The sequence below is a fragment of the Haliotis rufescens genome, unplaced genomic scaffold (assembly GCF_023055435.1).
Source record: "Haliotis rufescens isolate VD_foot unplaced genomic scaffold, xgHalRufe1.0.p SCAF_6, whole genome shotgun sequence".
Taxonomy (NCBI): Eukaryota; Metazoa; Mollusca; class Gastropoda; order Lepetellida; family Haliotidae; genus Haliotis; species Haliotis rufescens.
Window position 1 is genome coordinate 36,727,726 of NW_025964334.1, and position 17,885 is coordinate 36,745,610.

Consider the following 17,885-nt stretch of genomic DNA (forward strand, 5'->3'; position numbering starts at 1 on the left):
GTTCAGGATATACAATAGCTCCAAACCATATACGTATGTTTAAACTTTTAGATCGTTTGAGTTTTTGTTACCCTTTAATTGTGTTGATAAATAATAAATTCAAACCTTAAAGTAAAGCTGTTAAAAACAAAATGTAACTATTGACCACACAGTATTACAGATTTTGACGTACACCCAAGGTTTACCTACCTGTAGACAAAGACCATGATAGCTTGATGTCATTATACAACCCATTGGGGTCATTGAACTTAATATCTCAAATTGTCTTTTACTTCCTAGCTACTGTGCAGATATTTCATCATACAGTGTATGGAGAATACCAAACATACGGCTGAATTGGAACTTCAAAATATCAACAACAAAATTAGAAATTCTGTGTCGTCAATCTTATAAATAATATAATAATAAATACACATTTTCACTATTCAAAGAAAAAGATTGCAGTTCTAAAAAATAACGAAATTATATTAGAACATGAACTGTTATTTTTGCCTTTGTGTATATATGTCTAGGCATTTATTGAAGAAGTACTTCACTGTAATATTATCAAATAGTTGTTGGCTGTGTTTAACATTAAACTCATTTGGCATTGATTTTAGAATTCTAGTAATGGGCCCATCCTAGCTCCACGAATTCTGACCCACCAGTGCAGTGGCCCATTTGCCCTCTGAACAGCAAGAGTGATGCACGAGACGGAGGCGGGACGGGGGACGTAGAACACGAGTTTGTTGTACCTCCATTAAGAATCTTGCAATTCCATTGGTTAATCAGTACCACGTGACGAAACAATACATTTAAATGTCGGCCCCGAAATCATGTGACTGACCTTGACCTGACTCGTCACATGATCAGTATTGACCTGTCACATGATGAATATTGACCCGTCTGCTGGAACACAAGATGGCGTCTGGTACGAACGTTTCAGGGTTCGCAGCTTAGTGACTGTAATGAACTAGAGGACGGTTTATAGACTTCATAAACTTAAAAGTGAATATTGGTATAAAAAAAACTAGTAATTACTCTTGACGAGATCAATATGCGAAAACAAGGACCTCGTCAAGAGTAATTATTTGTATAATATTTAAGACTGGCCTTGGTGCCGTTGTGCAAAGCGATCTTACGACAGTCGTAGCTAAGGTTGTTTTGTACAACGGCACCCAGGAGTATAATCGCGGTATTTGTAAGGGCTCATATAATTTTTGTCTTTAAACCTTTTCAGGGAAGCTTCACAAAAAGTTTGAGCGACATCGTGGTGCCGACAAAGTGTTGTCATTGGAGGAGGTCGTGAGTATTTATTATCAGTTATTACGTAAGTGAATTATGTTAATGGCTTACCTATTCCATGCCAGGATAGCGTGGTTATAATGTGGAACCTGTTTGATTGGGTGTGGAGATTATGTATTGCTGACACTAACGAGACACACACGCTGAGTCTGAAGTTGTTGATTATTTATTTTGTGATTGCTGTGATGAGTTGCGCTATTACGCAATACCGTTAAGATAATAGTATATGTGTAAGGACGTCATCACTTTGGGAAAGAGGACCATGCGGTCTCCCGCCTGCGAGTTGGATACAACAATAAACTTGTGTGATTCTGTCGAGCTTCTGTCAATAAATCTCAATACAATAGAAGATTACAATTGCCTGGGTGTAAAATATTCATGTCCTGTGTTTTATTTCAGGAATCATGGAACGCTGCAATCATTACACCAGGCAGGAAGATTAGACCCCCTCTATAGGATTCGCTTTCGAGTGAGTTTGCACAAGAACCGTTATAGTGGCGAATGTATGATTCAACCACTGCCCAAGTTATCTTACTTGGGTACTGGAGGCAGCACTGCCCCGTATCCGCCATGCATGGTAGAGTAGGCTTGATGGGCGAATATAAGTGATACCATTTATAATAATTATATTTTTTATAATTGCAATAGAGAATACTTCATGTGTCGTGTGAAATGTCATGTTTCTCTCCTCGAGTGACGGTGGAAAGGAAATAATAGCTTCTAATATCTTCTTTCCCCCGTCACGAGATGAGAGAAACATGATATTTCACAAGGCAAATGGAATATCCTATTATTATATACTTTTATGTAGTTGTCTACCTGAAAATAAATGATTTCATTACAAATATAAAACCTTGAAACGTAAATTCTCCCTACCTAACACATAGCGACGTTTCACCAAGCATTGTAATTGCGACTTACAAGGTAGTTCCATGTTTCCAAAACCTTTAAAAAATATAAGCAAAACTAACAAAAATTGTTTGGTCGCGGAATTTTTTGTATCATACATTTGGATTTGATAATATACAAAAGGAAACAAAACGTATTCTTGAAATCTACGATAGAGCTGTTGGAAGCGAAGTTCCGCCCGAGTGTTATGTGCTCTGGAGTGATATATCAATTGTTATTTTTACTGCCATATAAATATTCCTCTTCTCAACTTCGGAAAACCCAGTCTTTCACAAGTATACAATAAACCGTATTATTGTATCGAATCATAACAAGTCATATTTATTATATAATTTATTTCAGATCAAGAGAATTGCCGTGACGATGTCAACATCCATATAACGTTGAAACACAGACTTCCTTGTACGCCAATTCCATTGAAGATGTATTTCTATCTGCTTCTCCGATATATATCAGTCTATCAGTTCATGATTACCTCAATCACACAATATATCAAATTTACGTAAATCAATAATTGCGACCAAGCTGGTCATGGGCCTTTGAGTACACCATAGCTCACCCTCGCCTAGCGTCCAAACATCAATGCCAGACACATCGATATAAATGGTGCCATTCATTTTTATATATAATAATTTTCATCTACGTGTTATTTAAGTGCTGATCATAAATGAGTATTCATTTAATAACGACGTACATATCCTGGTTTCCTGGTCCATGTGATCACACATTAAAAGTGATAACAGATAGTCATCAGATACCTCTAACATTGCAGCTTGCTTGGCTATATAAAGAAGCTGGTATGCATGTACATTTTTAGGATTTCATTGGAAACCGACGTCACTGGTGTGTACCTGTGATAATTTATTTGTTATGATTTGTTTTTGTATTGTATTGATTAAATAGGATGAAATAAGAAACTGCAAAAGTGCATTATTTTGGTTTGTTTTATGTGATGAAAACATAGCGGTATCAGTATGATGTATGATGTATGATGTATAATACATAATGGCATTTAGAAGTTTGTATGATGAAGAAGGAAGATGGTGAATATGAACATACAGCTTCTTTATGACGATGATTACGTCGCATTCACTGTAGTGAGTGAGTGAGTTGTGTTTAACGCCGCCTTGCCCACTATTCCAGTTATATCACGGCGTGTCAGCTTGATGTGGGAGGAAAGCCCGAAGTGATGCAGGTCTCAGACGTTTACCTTTGGTGAAACCCACGAGGGCCGGTACGGTGCTGACAAATTTAGAAACATAAGTGGGATGAACTGAGATTCGAACCCACAATCATAGCATTCTGGCGTCACAAGGGACGCAACTCTGCACAGTGAATTGCTGCGCCTCAGACGACCGGGCCACCGGTGCCCCGCATTCGTTGTAACAAACATGATGTGTATCCAAACTATCCCCCTTGTTCTCTAAACTGTTTGTTAGTTTATTATTTAACACCGCACTCGGCAGTATTCCAGCTAAATGACGGCGGTCTCTAAATAATAGAGTCTTGACCAGACAATCTAGTGATTGACATCATGAGCGTCGATCTACACATTTGTGATACGATGACATGCATCAACCAAGTCAGCGAGCCTAACCTCCCGTTGCCGTTAGTCGCCTCTTTCGACAAGCATGCGTTAATGCAAACATGGGGTCAAATGAAATTAAGATATTTGGCTTTTCTTCCACAAAAAGATCTCATATATTCGTTGGCGGCGTAGCCATGAGGGAAAATGTGTTTTTCAGACATGAGATTGGATGAAGATATTACTTGACCAAAAATACAATTTTCTATTTATCATGTGTTTTCTTATTTTAGTCTAACAAAACAAAACGTCACTAAAATAAGGAGAGTGAAATAAGAAACCAACGTGTTATGTCACTCAAGTATATTCCTGATATATAAACATTTAACTTTAAAAGCAGAAACGCAAGTGAAAACAATTCAAACATGAGACGTGTTACACTTGTGTCATAGTTTCAAATCGCACCATTCTCGGGTCTTTCAATGAGTTCCAGATTTTCATTACGATGTTATAATTTATTCTTACGGACTGATTTGTTGTGTTATTAATTTAAGCATTACTGGTTTTCGCCATGTTCAACATGCAACCCCAGAGTGACTTGACTTTATATGACATTCATGGTGAATGTCAAGTTTGTTCAAACCCCCTTTACAAGAAATCAAGTCAAAGTGGTATAGAAAGTGTTGATGTGTAGTTCCTGAAAGTGTTTACTTACAATCTCGGCCAATCACATGTGAAAACTTTCTGATTCGGGTAACGCCACAGTGAACATATATTCCGCCTGGGGTGACCGGTCAATAATTCACTCAGGTAAACCTGTGGTTGATGACCTCGTCAACGTCCCACGTCATTGTCACGACAACACAATCTGCCCAAGTCACAGATATGGCATGTCCATCAGGCGTCGCATGCACAAAGCAATCTCAGCGCTAAGATTAGTTTAGCCTATGTTAAAGTATGGGAGTTACGATTGTACTAGCGCTAAGATTAGTTTAGCCTATGTTAAAGTATGGGAGTTACGATTCTGTTAGCGCTAAGATTAGTTTAGCCTATGTTAAAGTATGGGAGTTACGTTTGTATTAGCGCTAAGATTGATTTAGCCTATGTTAAAGTATGGTAGTTACGATTGTATTAGCGCTAAGATTAGTTTAGCCTATGTTAAAGTATGGGAGTAACGATTGTATTAGCGCTAAGATTAGTTTAGCCTATGTTAAAGTATGGGAGTTACGATTCTGTTAGCGCTAAGATTAGTTAAGCCTTTGTTAAAGTATGGGAGTTACGATTCTGTTAGCGCTAAGATTAATTGAGCCTATGTTAAAGTATGGGAGTTACGATTGTATTAGCGCTAGGATTAGTTTAGCCTATGTTAAAGTATGGGAGTTACGATTGTATCAGCGCTAAGATAAGTTTAGCCTATGTTAAAGTATGGGAGTTACGATTGTATTAGCGCTAGGATTAGTTTAGCCTATGTTAAAGTATGGGAGTTACGATTGTATCAGCGCTAAGATTAGTTTAGCCTATGTTAAAGTATGGGAGTAACGATTGTATCACCGCTAAGATTAGTTTAGCCTATGTCAAAGTATGGGAGTTACGATTGTATCAGCGCTAAGATTAGTTTAGCCTTTGTTAAAGTATGTGAGTTACGGTTGTATTAGCGCTAAGATTAGTTTAGCCTTTGTTAAAGTATGGGAGTTACGGTTGTATTAGCGATAAGATTAGTTTAGCCTATGTTAAAGTATGGGAGTTACGTTTGTATTAGCGATAAGATTAGTTTAGCCTATGTTAAAGTATGGGAGTTACGATTGTATCAGCGCTAAGATTAGTTTAGCCTTTGTTAAAGTATGTGAGTTACGGTTGTATTAGCGCTAAGATTAGTTTAGCCTATGTTAAAGTATGGGAGTTACGATTCTGTTAGCGCTAAGCTTAGTTTAGCCAATGTTACAGTATGTGTATTACGATTGTATTAGAGCTAAGATTAGTTTAGCCTATGTTAAAGTATGGGAGTTACGATTGTATCAGCGCTGAGATTAGTTTAGCCAATGTTACAGTATTTGTATTACGATTGCATTAGAGCTAAGATTAGTTGAAGCAATATTACAGCATGGGAGTAACGAATGTATTAGCGCTAAGCCAAATTGAATGTTACAGTATGGGAGTTACGATTGTATATGCGCTAAGCCAAACTGAATGTTACAGTATGAGAGTTACGTTTATACTAGCGCTAAGATTAGTTAAACCAAAATCACAGTATGGGAATTACGATTGTATTAGAGCTAAGATTGCTTTGTGCAAGTATCAACTTGTCCCCATTTTTGTTCTGACGACAAGCATTGGGTACTGGGAATGTTTGAGATTGGAGGACAAGAGTTAAAAACGTTTTAAACACATTTTAATTTACATCCATAAATGTCATACACTGAATATGATATCCCCAATGCCTCAACATCTCGTTGCGTCGAGACAACTTGCGGGGAAAGTCCAGATAAACATCAGATATGGAAATGGAGCATTTCGAAGTTTAACTGAGCCAGCCCGTGCTAGTGTAGGTCTTTACAGACTGAGCAAAGTCAACGATTCACATTCACACAAACTCCCGCAACTGATGTGCTGAAGCAATCAAGGACGTATTGATCAGCACTGTTGTGCACACTGTAACGATGCTGATCTTAGAATGTTTAGTTTCGGAAAACCGCGAGTCGATAAATTAAGTCACATGCTTTCACAACTGTCTAAAATGCACAGATATGCAAACTAAACTGTTTTGGGTTTTTTCCTGAAAAAAATGCCAACAGTTCTCGAGAAGTCGATAGCACATCCAACAGCAGGGGCGGTCATACTGCGCTGAGGAAACGTGATGTTTAGTAAAACAGATATTTCAAACATTTTCACATTTGGCTCAATAGACAATGAATGCATGCGGGATCATGGTACACTTGTGGAAAAGAACACCAAAAATATTAAGCTCAGTCAAACAGGAATGTAAAGAGATATCAACCATTTGAACGGTACCTCCGGACTAAATGTGTCTGATTATTTACGTTCTCTGAATAAACATAAGATTCCACTTCAAGGCCAATTTCGTCCCTTTAAGGTATTCTTGGCACAGTGAGACATGTATACTGGTAGCATTACTAAAAGTACAATTGTCTCTCCATAGCAAATGCTTCTCCATCGTTTTGAAGACCTTCAAACTTAGCGATCTCCCCAACTCTCTTGCACTTGACAAACCAGGTGACAAGTTCCTGTCCCAGGGCATTCACCAGCCCGACATCCTCTTCCAACTCCTCCAGAGCTTCCGACAGAGAGTTGGGAAGAGTCTCGGAGCTCCCTGTTATACCCGGGGGTGGGCATTCCATTTTGTTGATGACTCCATCCAGACCTGCAGCGATGATGGATGCCATCACTAAGTACGGATTGATCTTTCCGCTTGGAGGTCTATATTCCATGTATGTTTTGAAGGGACCTTCATTTTTTATCCGGAGGCATCCATCTCGGTCTTCTATTCCCCAGGAAATAACTGAGGGGCACATTTCTACCCCGATCCTTCTGAAGCAGTTGATGGTAGGGTTAGCGAAAGCGGTGAGAGCTTTACCGTGCTTAAGGATACCTGCAATCCACTGTTTTGCAGTGACTGACAGGTTGTCTGGAGAACTGGCATCGTAGAACATATTTTCTCCTGTTTCGCTCCACAGCGAAAAGTTAAAGTGACTAGTGTTAGTGGTTTGTGAGTCTGTCATGAAAGACACAACGAGATCCTTCTGATTGGCCGTTTCAATAAGTCCTTCTTTCAAGTTCAAGGTCATATCAGGACATTCGATGCCATATTTTGGTTTCATTACTACTTCAAATTGTCCTGGGCCTAATTCACAGTGAAATCTCTCAATATCGATCTTTGACTCAAAAAAGTTCCTATCGAACCCAAAGAAGTAATTGCTATGTTTAGCAAAATTGGACTGGCGGTAAACGTCGTTAAACTCGTTCACTGATTTCAACGACTTCTTCTCCAATAATGTAAACTCTATTTCAAATCCGGAATACAGTTTGAGACCCAATTCGCCTAATCGTTGTAACTGTTGGCGAGCCACATAGCGGGGACAAGCTTCTTGCGGCGCATTGTCTGTCTTCCATCGTGACTCGCATAACATTTCAGCGACTTTGACACCATTTTCAACCCAGGGAACAGGCCTCAGTGTGTTCAAGTCGGGGATTATCCTCATGCTGCCATAGTTGTAACTTTTCGAATGCTTCACCGTGACTCTATCGGAGGTAGGACTCACCAGCAAGACGTCTACGAAGGGAATTATATTGTTTATAATAATAATACAAGGTGACTTAACAGCCGTTTATCGCGATCGGCTAACTTCGTTGATTCATGTCCCAAGACTAAGCTTGTTTTTGTGTTTACGTCACACGAAGCAATATTCCATCTATATGGAGGCGGTCTTTATATAATCGAGTCTGGACTAGACAATCTAGTGACTGACACCTTTCCAATCCCGTTGCTAAAGGTAAATACTAACCCGGATCTTCATGTGTCCAGATGCAAGACTTAGTATTTACAGACAAAAGTTAATTTGAGACAGTTTGAAAGTTATACCTGAGTATATTTAAATGAAAATGAAACTGTTCTTTTCAACACTCGCATGAGACCCGTGAAGATCCGGGGTAGAATAGGTCTTCAACAACCCATGCTTGCCGTAAAAGGCGACTATGCTTGTCGTAAGAGGCGACTAACGGGATCGGGTGGTCAGGCTCGCTGACTTGGTTGATGCATGTCATCGATCCCAATTGCCTGGAGCGATGTTCATGATATTAATCACTGGATTGTCTGGTCCAGACTCGATTATTTACAGACCGCCTTCATATAGGTGGAATATTGCTGAATGCGGCGTTAAACAACAAACAAACAAACAACACTCGCATGATTTGGATTTCACGTGCCTACAGAGGCTAATTTTACAACATATTTCCAATATTTGAGAAAGAGAAATCATTGACCGGGGTTGAATGTTAAGAGATGTTGGTGAAACATAACACATCTATGGTAAAATATAGTACTCATAATGAGATTATCTATTCAAATCAGTTTTACTAATTTTAGCCATTCCTCGAATTATAAGGGGCAGTGGGGTTGCGCAGTGGTTACAGCGTTCGCTCGTCACGCCAAAGACCCGGGTTCGATTCCCCACATGGGTACAATGTGTAATGCCCATTTCTGATGTCCCCTGTCGTGATATTGCTGGAATAGTGCTAAAAGCGGCGTAAAACAAAACTCACTCACTCAAGTATTGCAATAGCATTTTGGGGGTAACGGGTGGCTTTAATGGGAGTGGAGGTGAAGATCACAACGTCATAGCTGTTTCCAAAAATAGAAAAAAAGTGAAATAGCGTGGCATGTGTCTCATCACATATTTAATTCATTTTCATTGCATGTAAAGTCCCATTTCGACACCTGATTGTATGGCGAAATAAAAGGTTATTATTCAAAGCTAAAATATCAGAATTCCGGAAGCAATTTCACGCTCCATTAATCGTTCAAATTTATAATCCATGTAGTAAGGAGAAAAACTGGAAGTGCATATCGAGCAGCCGGACACTATACCTTTTCATCGTGTCCTGCCTAAAGAGTTTGTTCGTTTGTTTGTGTGTTGCTTAACGCCACACTCAGCAACATTCCAGCTATAAGACGGCGGTCTGTAAATAACCGAGTCTTGACCATACAATACAGTGATTGACAACATGAACATCGATCCACGCAATTTGGGATACGAAGACATGCATCAACCAAGTCAGCGAGCCTGACCACCCGATCCCGTTAGTCGGCTCTTACGACAAGCATGGGTTGCTGAAGACCTATTCTATGAAGTATATAATACAAAATGTCTGACATGAGAACACAACAGCCACGTGCATTGCCACAACACACATCTATGAGTGTGTGTTTCATTGCTTGACTAAGCTGTCGTTTTCTCACAACAAAACAATCTCCAAAAGTATTCATGATCCCTGTTTATTGTTCAGTATATATATACTACCAATAGTTAGTTAATTATATAATTCATTAAAATGTTTTTACTCATGATTTAATCGACAAATGAAACTAACTAGCTTCAACTTTAACTAGTGCTGCAACCCAGGGGTTCAGAGGTCATGGGCAAAATTTTGGTTAACCGAAGTTGGACAAAAACAAGTAAACTGGCTATGTTTGGTAATCTTGCCTTACTTTACAGTACAAGCTTCTGATTGGTTAAGGTGGGAGCATTTATTTTCCATGTAACCCACTCAGAAATCAATCGGAACATATTTAGGTAACGTGCTTATCTCGCATATGTATATATTTGAGTTTCTGAAATGAACCGATGTATATGCGATTGCATTGGGTAAAAGGGAGCAACTCGGTTCGTTTGCGACGCCTGCTGGGTGTTTTGCTAACTCATTGAAACAGCTGACATATATTCCGTGCTTGTATGAGTGAAAATCATTAAGATATATATGTTGTCAATCCATCCCTCGGGTCATATGGTGTGATGTACCCTGTGTGTGAGGCTCACACAGAGGGTACATCACACCATATACCCCTCGCGATCGCTTGATAACTCATATCATATCTCAATCAAGCGGGTTAGGTTATTTCATCACGTACATCTAACTGCGAAAAAAAGCGATTAAACCTACCCTGAAATAAATCAAGCCCTTCTTCCAAATATTGCGCAGCGTGTCGACTGGATACCGTTTGACCACGATGCAAACCGTTCAGGTCGCACAGGGAAAAACGGACGTAGTCAAATTTCGCAAACATTTTCTTGACCTCTTCTAGGCTGAACATTGTTGGGAGCTACAAGTGTAGCCTTGGTCGATGTCTCTTTCTATGAATATTCATGAGACTTTGACTGCATGAAATTACATACACTTTTATTAGTCAAGTCAAGTCAGGTCATTTATTCCGTATAAATGGCCATGAGGCCAACAGTACAACATGTGTAAAATATGGGACAATATAATGATACGGCGCCAGTAACATATTTTCTTTCACAATACATTCATATTATTTCTTATTTTAAAGTCTTTATCAAGGAAAATACAGAGCTTTAGTAACTCATCATAACCAACCATGTTCAACAAGTTGATAAATTTGTACATATTTGGTTGATAATAATAATAATAAGTTGGAAGATATTTAACACGTAAATGGTTATAAGCCGGACATACCAACACGACATGGAGTTAATCTTCAAATTGTGCGTTACAATAATGACAAGATGTATCTGGTGTTTGGTGCTTTCTATAAGAATTTACACTGAAACTATGAATATTACAACGTAGCTTTGTCAGGCATCTCCGTAAACCTGCATTATTGATAAATAAGTATTTCTCGGGATTGTAGTCATGTTTAATCATTGAGTAGAATTTTAAGTATCTTGATATGGATATTTCATGGCTCCACTCTTGGAAATATACATCTTTACATCGTTGCTGAAATAATTCTAAGAAGTAGTTTCTGTTATCATTTGACTGGGCTACCCACACATAACCAAAACCATATTTGCAAAGCAGTTTCCGTACTTTCGAGACCCAGTTTTCATCACCCGATTCGTCTAATCTTTTTAACATTTCATAACACTTCTTGGTGTATCTGTGTGTTGGTTGACGGAGAAGCCTGATCCAAAATGCAAGTAATCTGACATTTGCAAATAAACATAGCTGATAACGCCCGCACTCAGCTAAAACAGCTTTGTTTGGGGATCTGGAGCCAATTTGTAAAACATTTTTACAAAAGTTTGTGTGGACTTTTTCAATAGATTTTCGGAGCTCCCAACCCCATAGTTCTGCGCCATATAACAAAATTGGCTTAATTTTACCGTCAAATAGCTTGAAGGCAGCATTAACCTGTAGATTTTTAAATCTATACATAAAGCGTTTGATTAGGAATACTGCTTGTTCAGCCTGTTGGGATAATGTCTCACACGCTTTCATAAACATGTTCCTGCACGAGAAGACAATATCTAGATATTTGTAATATGACGTTACTTCAATTTTTATCCCATTTATAAACCATTTCTCATATTTATATAAGGTCCCACCTTTTTTGAAAACTACAATTTTCGTTTTCTTAGAAATCATTTTTAATCCCCATTTCTCACAGTAGGTGCTTAAAATATCTATTTTCTTTTGAAGATTTAAAACAGTATCTACAAATATTGCTACATCATCTGCGAAAAGCAGTATAGACAATGCTTTAAGAGATACATCAATAAATATGTCACTGGTATCGGATGTTAATATATCATTTACAAGTTCACCAATGTACATTATAAAAAGTACCGGTGACAATATGCACCCCTGTCGCACTCCACATGCTGTATTAAATACATCAGTCATGGTTTGCTTATTGTACCTTACAGATGCTTTTACATTTTGATATATGCCATTTAGTAAATTATACACGTTTCCATGGATACCTCTTTGTATTAACAAATACATCAATTTATTCCTGTCAACAGAGTCAAATGCTTTATGGAAGTCAACAAATATGCAGTAAAATTTACCCCTCTTCTTTCTTATATACTTATGAATTACTGAATGTAAGATAAAGGTAAAACCTTCCCGAAAGCCCGCCTGCGCTTCAGAAATAAGATCTTGTTTATCTATCCAGAGTGAGTGAGTGAGTATGGTTTTACGCCGCTTTTAGCAATATTCCAGCAATATCACGGCGGGGGACACCAGAAATGGGCTTCACACATTGTACCCATTATCTATCCAGAACTTAATTCTATCATTTATGATAGTTAAAAACACTTTACTGATAACGTCAAGTATTGCTAATCCTCTATAGTTTCCTGGGTCAGTTTTAGCTCCTGCCTTATAAAGAGGTACTATTAACCCTATACTTTTATAATTGGTGCTTCATGTCCAATTTCCAATAAACACAACATTGGTGATCTGTATATACAGTAAAACTACAGTTATAACGAACACAACATTGGTGATCTGTATATACAGTAAACTACGGTTATAACGAACTCAAAGGGACCACTAATTTGTATTCGTTATATACGTTGTTCGTTATAAGCATATGTACAGCATATAGACAGAAAATGGAGGGGACCAAGAAATAGGTCGTTATATCCGACAGTTCGTTATAATAGTGTTCATTATAAACGGTGAAGTGAAATTGGGTTATAGGTGGCTGTCCTGATTATTGCACTTGTATTGTGATGTGCTGCCCCCTATGTGTGTGTGTGGCTGCTTGACCTTGTCTTCTATAAGAAAAAATTACGTTTAAAAAAAATGTACCAGCACATCTTTATAACGTGATATGACATTAATTAGTAGCTAGGAATTCGTTATTGTGTATCGACTGCTGGTTGTTCCAAGTCTTTGATACGCATTTAAAACATACAGCTGTTAAACTTTTGTATGGATAACGATAAAGAAGTTATTATCCATGAAACGTCTCATGGCTGATGGGTCCTTGTGTTAATTTAAGGGGGCGAATGTTATTTTATGCCGTAGCCAGCAATATGACAACTACGCAATGACGACCAGGAACAAGCAAATCAGTGACTCAAAGCAAGTGCAATGGTTCACTCCATCGTGGCACGTTGACACGCCAAGTGACAGAAGTTGACCCTTTATTGGGTTTACCATCTTCCCGAGCAAGGGAGTTATATGACTATTTAAGTCCAGTTTCCTCCCTTGCCCAACTAGACTGGAATTGTGGAGTTATATTTTGGCTAGACTAACGAGTCTGTGCATTGTCCAATCAAAACCGCGTAACGAAGTCGACATCCGGTACGTCACCTGGAGTGCAGATTTCGGTCAATTGCCGGATTTGTAAATCATGTGTACTCGGTGTCAACAGATATTTTTTTCCAAATCGTTTCATGTTTCTAATCAAGGTGCTCACGTGACTTTGGTGCACTTCGCGTAAGACCCGTTTTATTACAATATAGATCGCCGCCATTTTGTTTGAAGCAAATGCAGGTGATATGATTGATAGAATCCGATCGGTCAATAGGAGGGACACTGGTGGCGCTACGATCTAGCCCAGAAATTCCAGTCTAGTTCGACAAAGGTGGAAACTGGACTTTTACAGTCAGTAAACTCCCTTGCCTGGGGAAGATGTAGGGCTACTGGAGATCGTGTCATTACTGGAATCCCCACGTGTTCTGCTTTAAAGACACAGTGTGACAATATGTCAGTATACAATGATGATGATTAAGAAATCAATGCTTTTTCAAACAAAACACCATGGTAGTTTTAAGTTGAAAATCCCAGTAAGGACGCAATATGCCCCCCTGAACCCCGCCCCGTGTACCTGTCTCCCTTTGGGGATTCCGACGAAGAATAGGTCCCATAAACCCCATGCTTATCTCCCTGTGGGACATTCCAAAGCATATGGGTCCCACGCTTAAGAGATTCAGAGGAAGCATAGGTCACCTCATAACGTGACATGTTCGGCTTGGCAAAATGAATACCCCAATATAATATATTATGTTTTGTGGTCAATATGTATCAGAGTATGTGAGAAAAAATCTCCTTGCGAAAATATGGTGATAAATAAAGATTCGGTGTGTGTGTGTGTGTGTGTGTGTGTGTGTGTGTGTGTGTGTGTGTGTTTGAGTGTGCTTACGTGCGTGCTTGCGTGCGTGCGTGTGTCGTAAGAGGAGAGGCATTTGTATAGCAGCTAAACTAATTCCCGGAGGCTAACCTAAGCCGGATGAGACGTCAAATAAACTGAAATTATGAAATAAACACGTTTATTATGTACTTAAGTGTGAAGTGTGAGTGTGAGTTGAGAAAAGTGATTTTTCCATTGCAGTGAACACAAGAATAATATTGATTTTTCACTAAAGTGAACATAACACTTTGACGGAACTATTGTCATACAGTCACCTTTCCTCGAATTGTCTCCCTTTATCGTAAGTGTTTTGTCCGTTCTCAAACTGTTGACTTCCTTTTTACGTACGTTCCACATTGACAAGGCAAACTAATGATCGAGGGTCATTTATAGAGTTAATATCGCTTCATGGCGTTTGTTATTCTCTTAAAAATGTTCCGTTTTAAACTGTACATTTCTCACTTAACCCTTCAATCGAGACCGTTCGTTTCGCAAAGCGCCACTTTCATTACTGGACCAGCGCGTATTCTTTTTCAAGACTAAGTATATTTTGTATATAATCATATCTATATGTATGAAACAGAATTTTCACGACCACAAATATCTTTTGTTACATTTTTTTATATTTGTTATAATTTAAACTACTTTTATAGTCGCAAATACAACGGGCGTGACCCGTCCCTGTGTTAGGAAGGGAGAATTTACGTTTCAAGGTTTTACGTTGGTAATGAAATAATTAATTTTCCGGTAGACAACTACACAAAGAGTATATAATAAATCGGATATTCCATGTGTGAGGGTGACGTGGGAAAAGGAGATACTTTCACTCGTAGCTACGCCACTAGTGAAAATATCTCTTTTTCCCGCGTCACGAGATGAGAGAAACATGATATTTCACGAGACACCGGAAAAATCCTCTTTTTATCTCCATTCCACATGACAAAACTCTTTATTGTTAGCAAATATACTGAGTGAAGCGACATGGGTTGTGTCCAGTGTTTTGACTGGGTTGTCGATTTGAATTACGGAATCACCGACAACAGTCTTTAAACAAAATATCGCGCTGCTCTGGAGTTTTATTGCACCCTAATATGACATCATGTCATGTCATATGACGCAAAATATATTACGTCACAGTCGTTTAGAAAACAACCAAATTTCACGCCTTCGGTTGTCCCCAAAACGTGAAATACATTGTCATTGTAGATTTTTATCGTGTTTTCTACACGACATAGATTGCCACATCTCCTTTGAATATTGTAGTAACCACAACATAGCATTTTGTTTTTTGGTTTGGTTTAGTTTGGTTTGTTGTTTAACGCCGCAATCAGCACTATTCTAGCTATATGACGGAGGTCTGTAAATAATCGAGTCTGAACCAGACAATCCAGTGATTAGTATCATGCGCATCGATCCACGCTATTGGGATGGATGACATGCATCAACCAAGTCAGGGAGCCTGACCACCCGATCCCGTTAGTCGCCTCTTACGACAAGCATAGTCGCCTTTTACGGCAAGCATGGATTGCTGAGGACCTATTCTACCCCGGATCTTCACGGGTCCAGCATTTTTTTTGTTACCTATAATTATACATGTAATATATTCAGTAAGTCCTCCAGACAATGACTGAAAATGAAGTACAATTCTATAAATGATAGCTTCCGCGGTGATGCAGCCGTTAAATCGGCTTTTTAATCAGAGGGGGTTCATTGAGATTTGATAACCTCTGATTGACCAATCAGAGTGGAGTAATCTAAAAACTCATAAAAGAATAACTGATAACGTTTGGATGTTACAATGTTGATAAACATTATGTGTTTTCCGAATTGTGGTGGTTATTGTCGCTTTCTGTTTGAAATGATATTTCCGCGCATCAAATAGATATAGATATAGCCAGTAAAAGACGCAAATCTGTAAACACATAAGAAAGTAACAATTTGGTAGCGCTCTTTGTCTATGTGAACCTTCATAGATGTGTTTGTTTGTTTGTTGTTTAACGCCGCACTCAGCAATAGTCCAGCTATATGACGGCGGTCTGTAAATAATCGAGTCTGGACCAGACAATCCAGTGATTGGCATCATGCTCGAGCATCGATACACGCAATTGGGATACGATAACATGCATCAACCAAGTCAGCGTGCCTGACCACCCGATCCCGTTAGTCGCCTCTTACGACAAGCATAGTCACCTTTTACGGTAAGCATGGGTTGCTGAAGACCTATTCTACCCCGGACCTTCACAGGTCTATCATTGTTGTGAGAAAGACACTACCCCACTCTGGAATCAATTGAGAAGGAACGTGAAGAAAAACGTCTGGAATGTCATATCTACCAGTCTATTGTTCTCATTGCGTAGTAACGGTATCCACGTGTTGCCTAATGCACAATGACACAATGACGTAATAATACGCTACTACTACCACTAGTAACAATGCTCCTTTGTGACGTCATATTGCTTTAACTAACCAGCTTTGAGAATCTAACTAATGTACGTACAAATACATAGAGATTATTTAACTCGCATATGTGTTGTGCTGATTTTGAAACGAGTATTTCCCGAGCGAGGGCGAGTGTAATTTCTGTATTACTCATTACCCCTTTGAGCCCCCCTTTAGAACAAATGCACTGATCACGATCGCCCTCTTAGAAAACCACAATTGTCGAGCTATGACGTTGTGTCTAGTGTGACGTCATGCCCACCTTACGCTACAATAACATTTGAATGATCGAATCAACAATGCCGTCCGGATGACGTAAACAATACACTGGTACGCGTGAAATGATATTTGCATTAGTGCCAATACGTGTTGTGTTTTATGAACTCCGTTATTTCTAACCCTATGGTTATACTTCAAATATATGATTGGTTGGTTGGTTTGTTGTTTAACGCCGCACTCAGCAATATTCCAGCTATATGACGGCGGTCTGTAAATAATCGAGTCTGGACCAGACAATCCAGTGATTGAAATCATGAGCATCGATCCACGCAATTGGGATCGATGACATGCATCAACCAAGTCAGCGTGCCTGACCACCCGATCTCTATAGTCGCCTTTTACGACAAGCATTGTCGCATTTTACGGCAAGCATGGGTTGCTGAAGACCTATCTACCCTGGATCTTCACTGAAAAAAAACCGAGGCTTACCGCTGAGATTTTATTTATTATCCAACATCATTCTTCCAACTTTTGCAGTTTGTAGACAGTAATAATTTTTAAGCAGTGTCTAAGTGTAAAAAGTACTGCTAACAGCTTCAGTAACAGAGCCATTAGTGATGTCATTTGATTGTGACGTCATGTAAAAATGACGTCACAATTGTCTGCAGAGCATTGTGATGCAATTTCATTGCAACGATCTCTATACAATGTAGATATCGCTTGATCTCACCCAAGCAATATCTGCTGTGAGAGCCAGTTTTGGATGATAAAGAAAGTTATTACACTCGCGCTTTTACCTAATGGGAAATATTATGAGTTATGACCCGTAACGGTTAACATATGGTTAAAGAATCTAGAAAATATAGATTAAAATAAACAAGTACAAAA

The 17,885-nt window shown here is 38.8% G+C and overlaps 2 protein-coding genes across 2 annotated transcripts in view; one reads left to right on the top strand and one right to left on the bottom strand.

Moving 5' to 3' along the window:
• LOC124112238 (protocadherin-16-like) overlaps positions 1–3,066 on the top strand; it is a 73,498-nt gene extending 70,432 nt beyond the window's left edge. The window contains exons 49-51 of the mRNA XM_048386505.1: positions 1,220–1,284; positions 1,684–1,753; positions 2,536–3,066. Coding sequence (XP_048242462.1) covers positions 1,220–1,284; positions 1,684–1,740 — 122 coding nt within the window. The 3' untranslated portion in view covers positions 1,741–1,753; positions 2,536–3,066. The remainder of the gene's footprint in view (positions 1–1,219; positions 1,285–1,683; positions 1,754–2,535) is intronic.
• Positions 3,067–6,151: 3,085 nt separating this feature from the next.
• On the bottom strand, positions 6,152–7,996 carry LOC124112237 (lengsin-like). The gene has a single exon (XM_046472249.2). The coding sequence runs from the start codon at positions 7,933–7,935 to the stop codon at positions 6,850–6,852; it is 1,086 nt and encodes a 361-aa protein (XP_046328205.2). The 5' UTR covers positions 7,936–7,996; the 3' UTR covers positions 6,152–6,849.
• Positions 7,997–17,885: the final 9,889 nt, after the last annotated feature.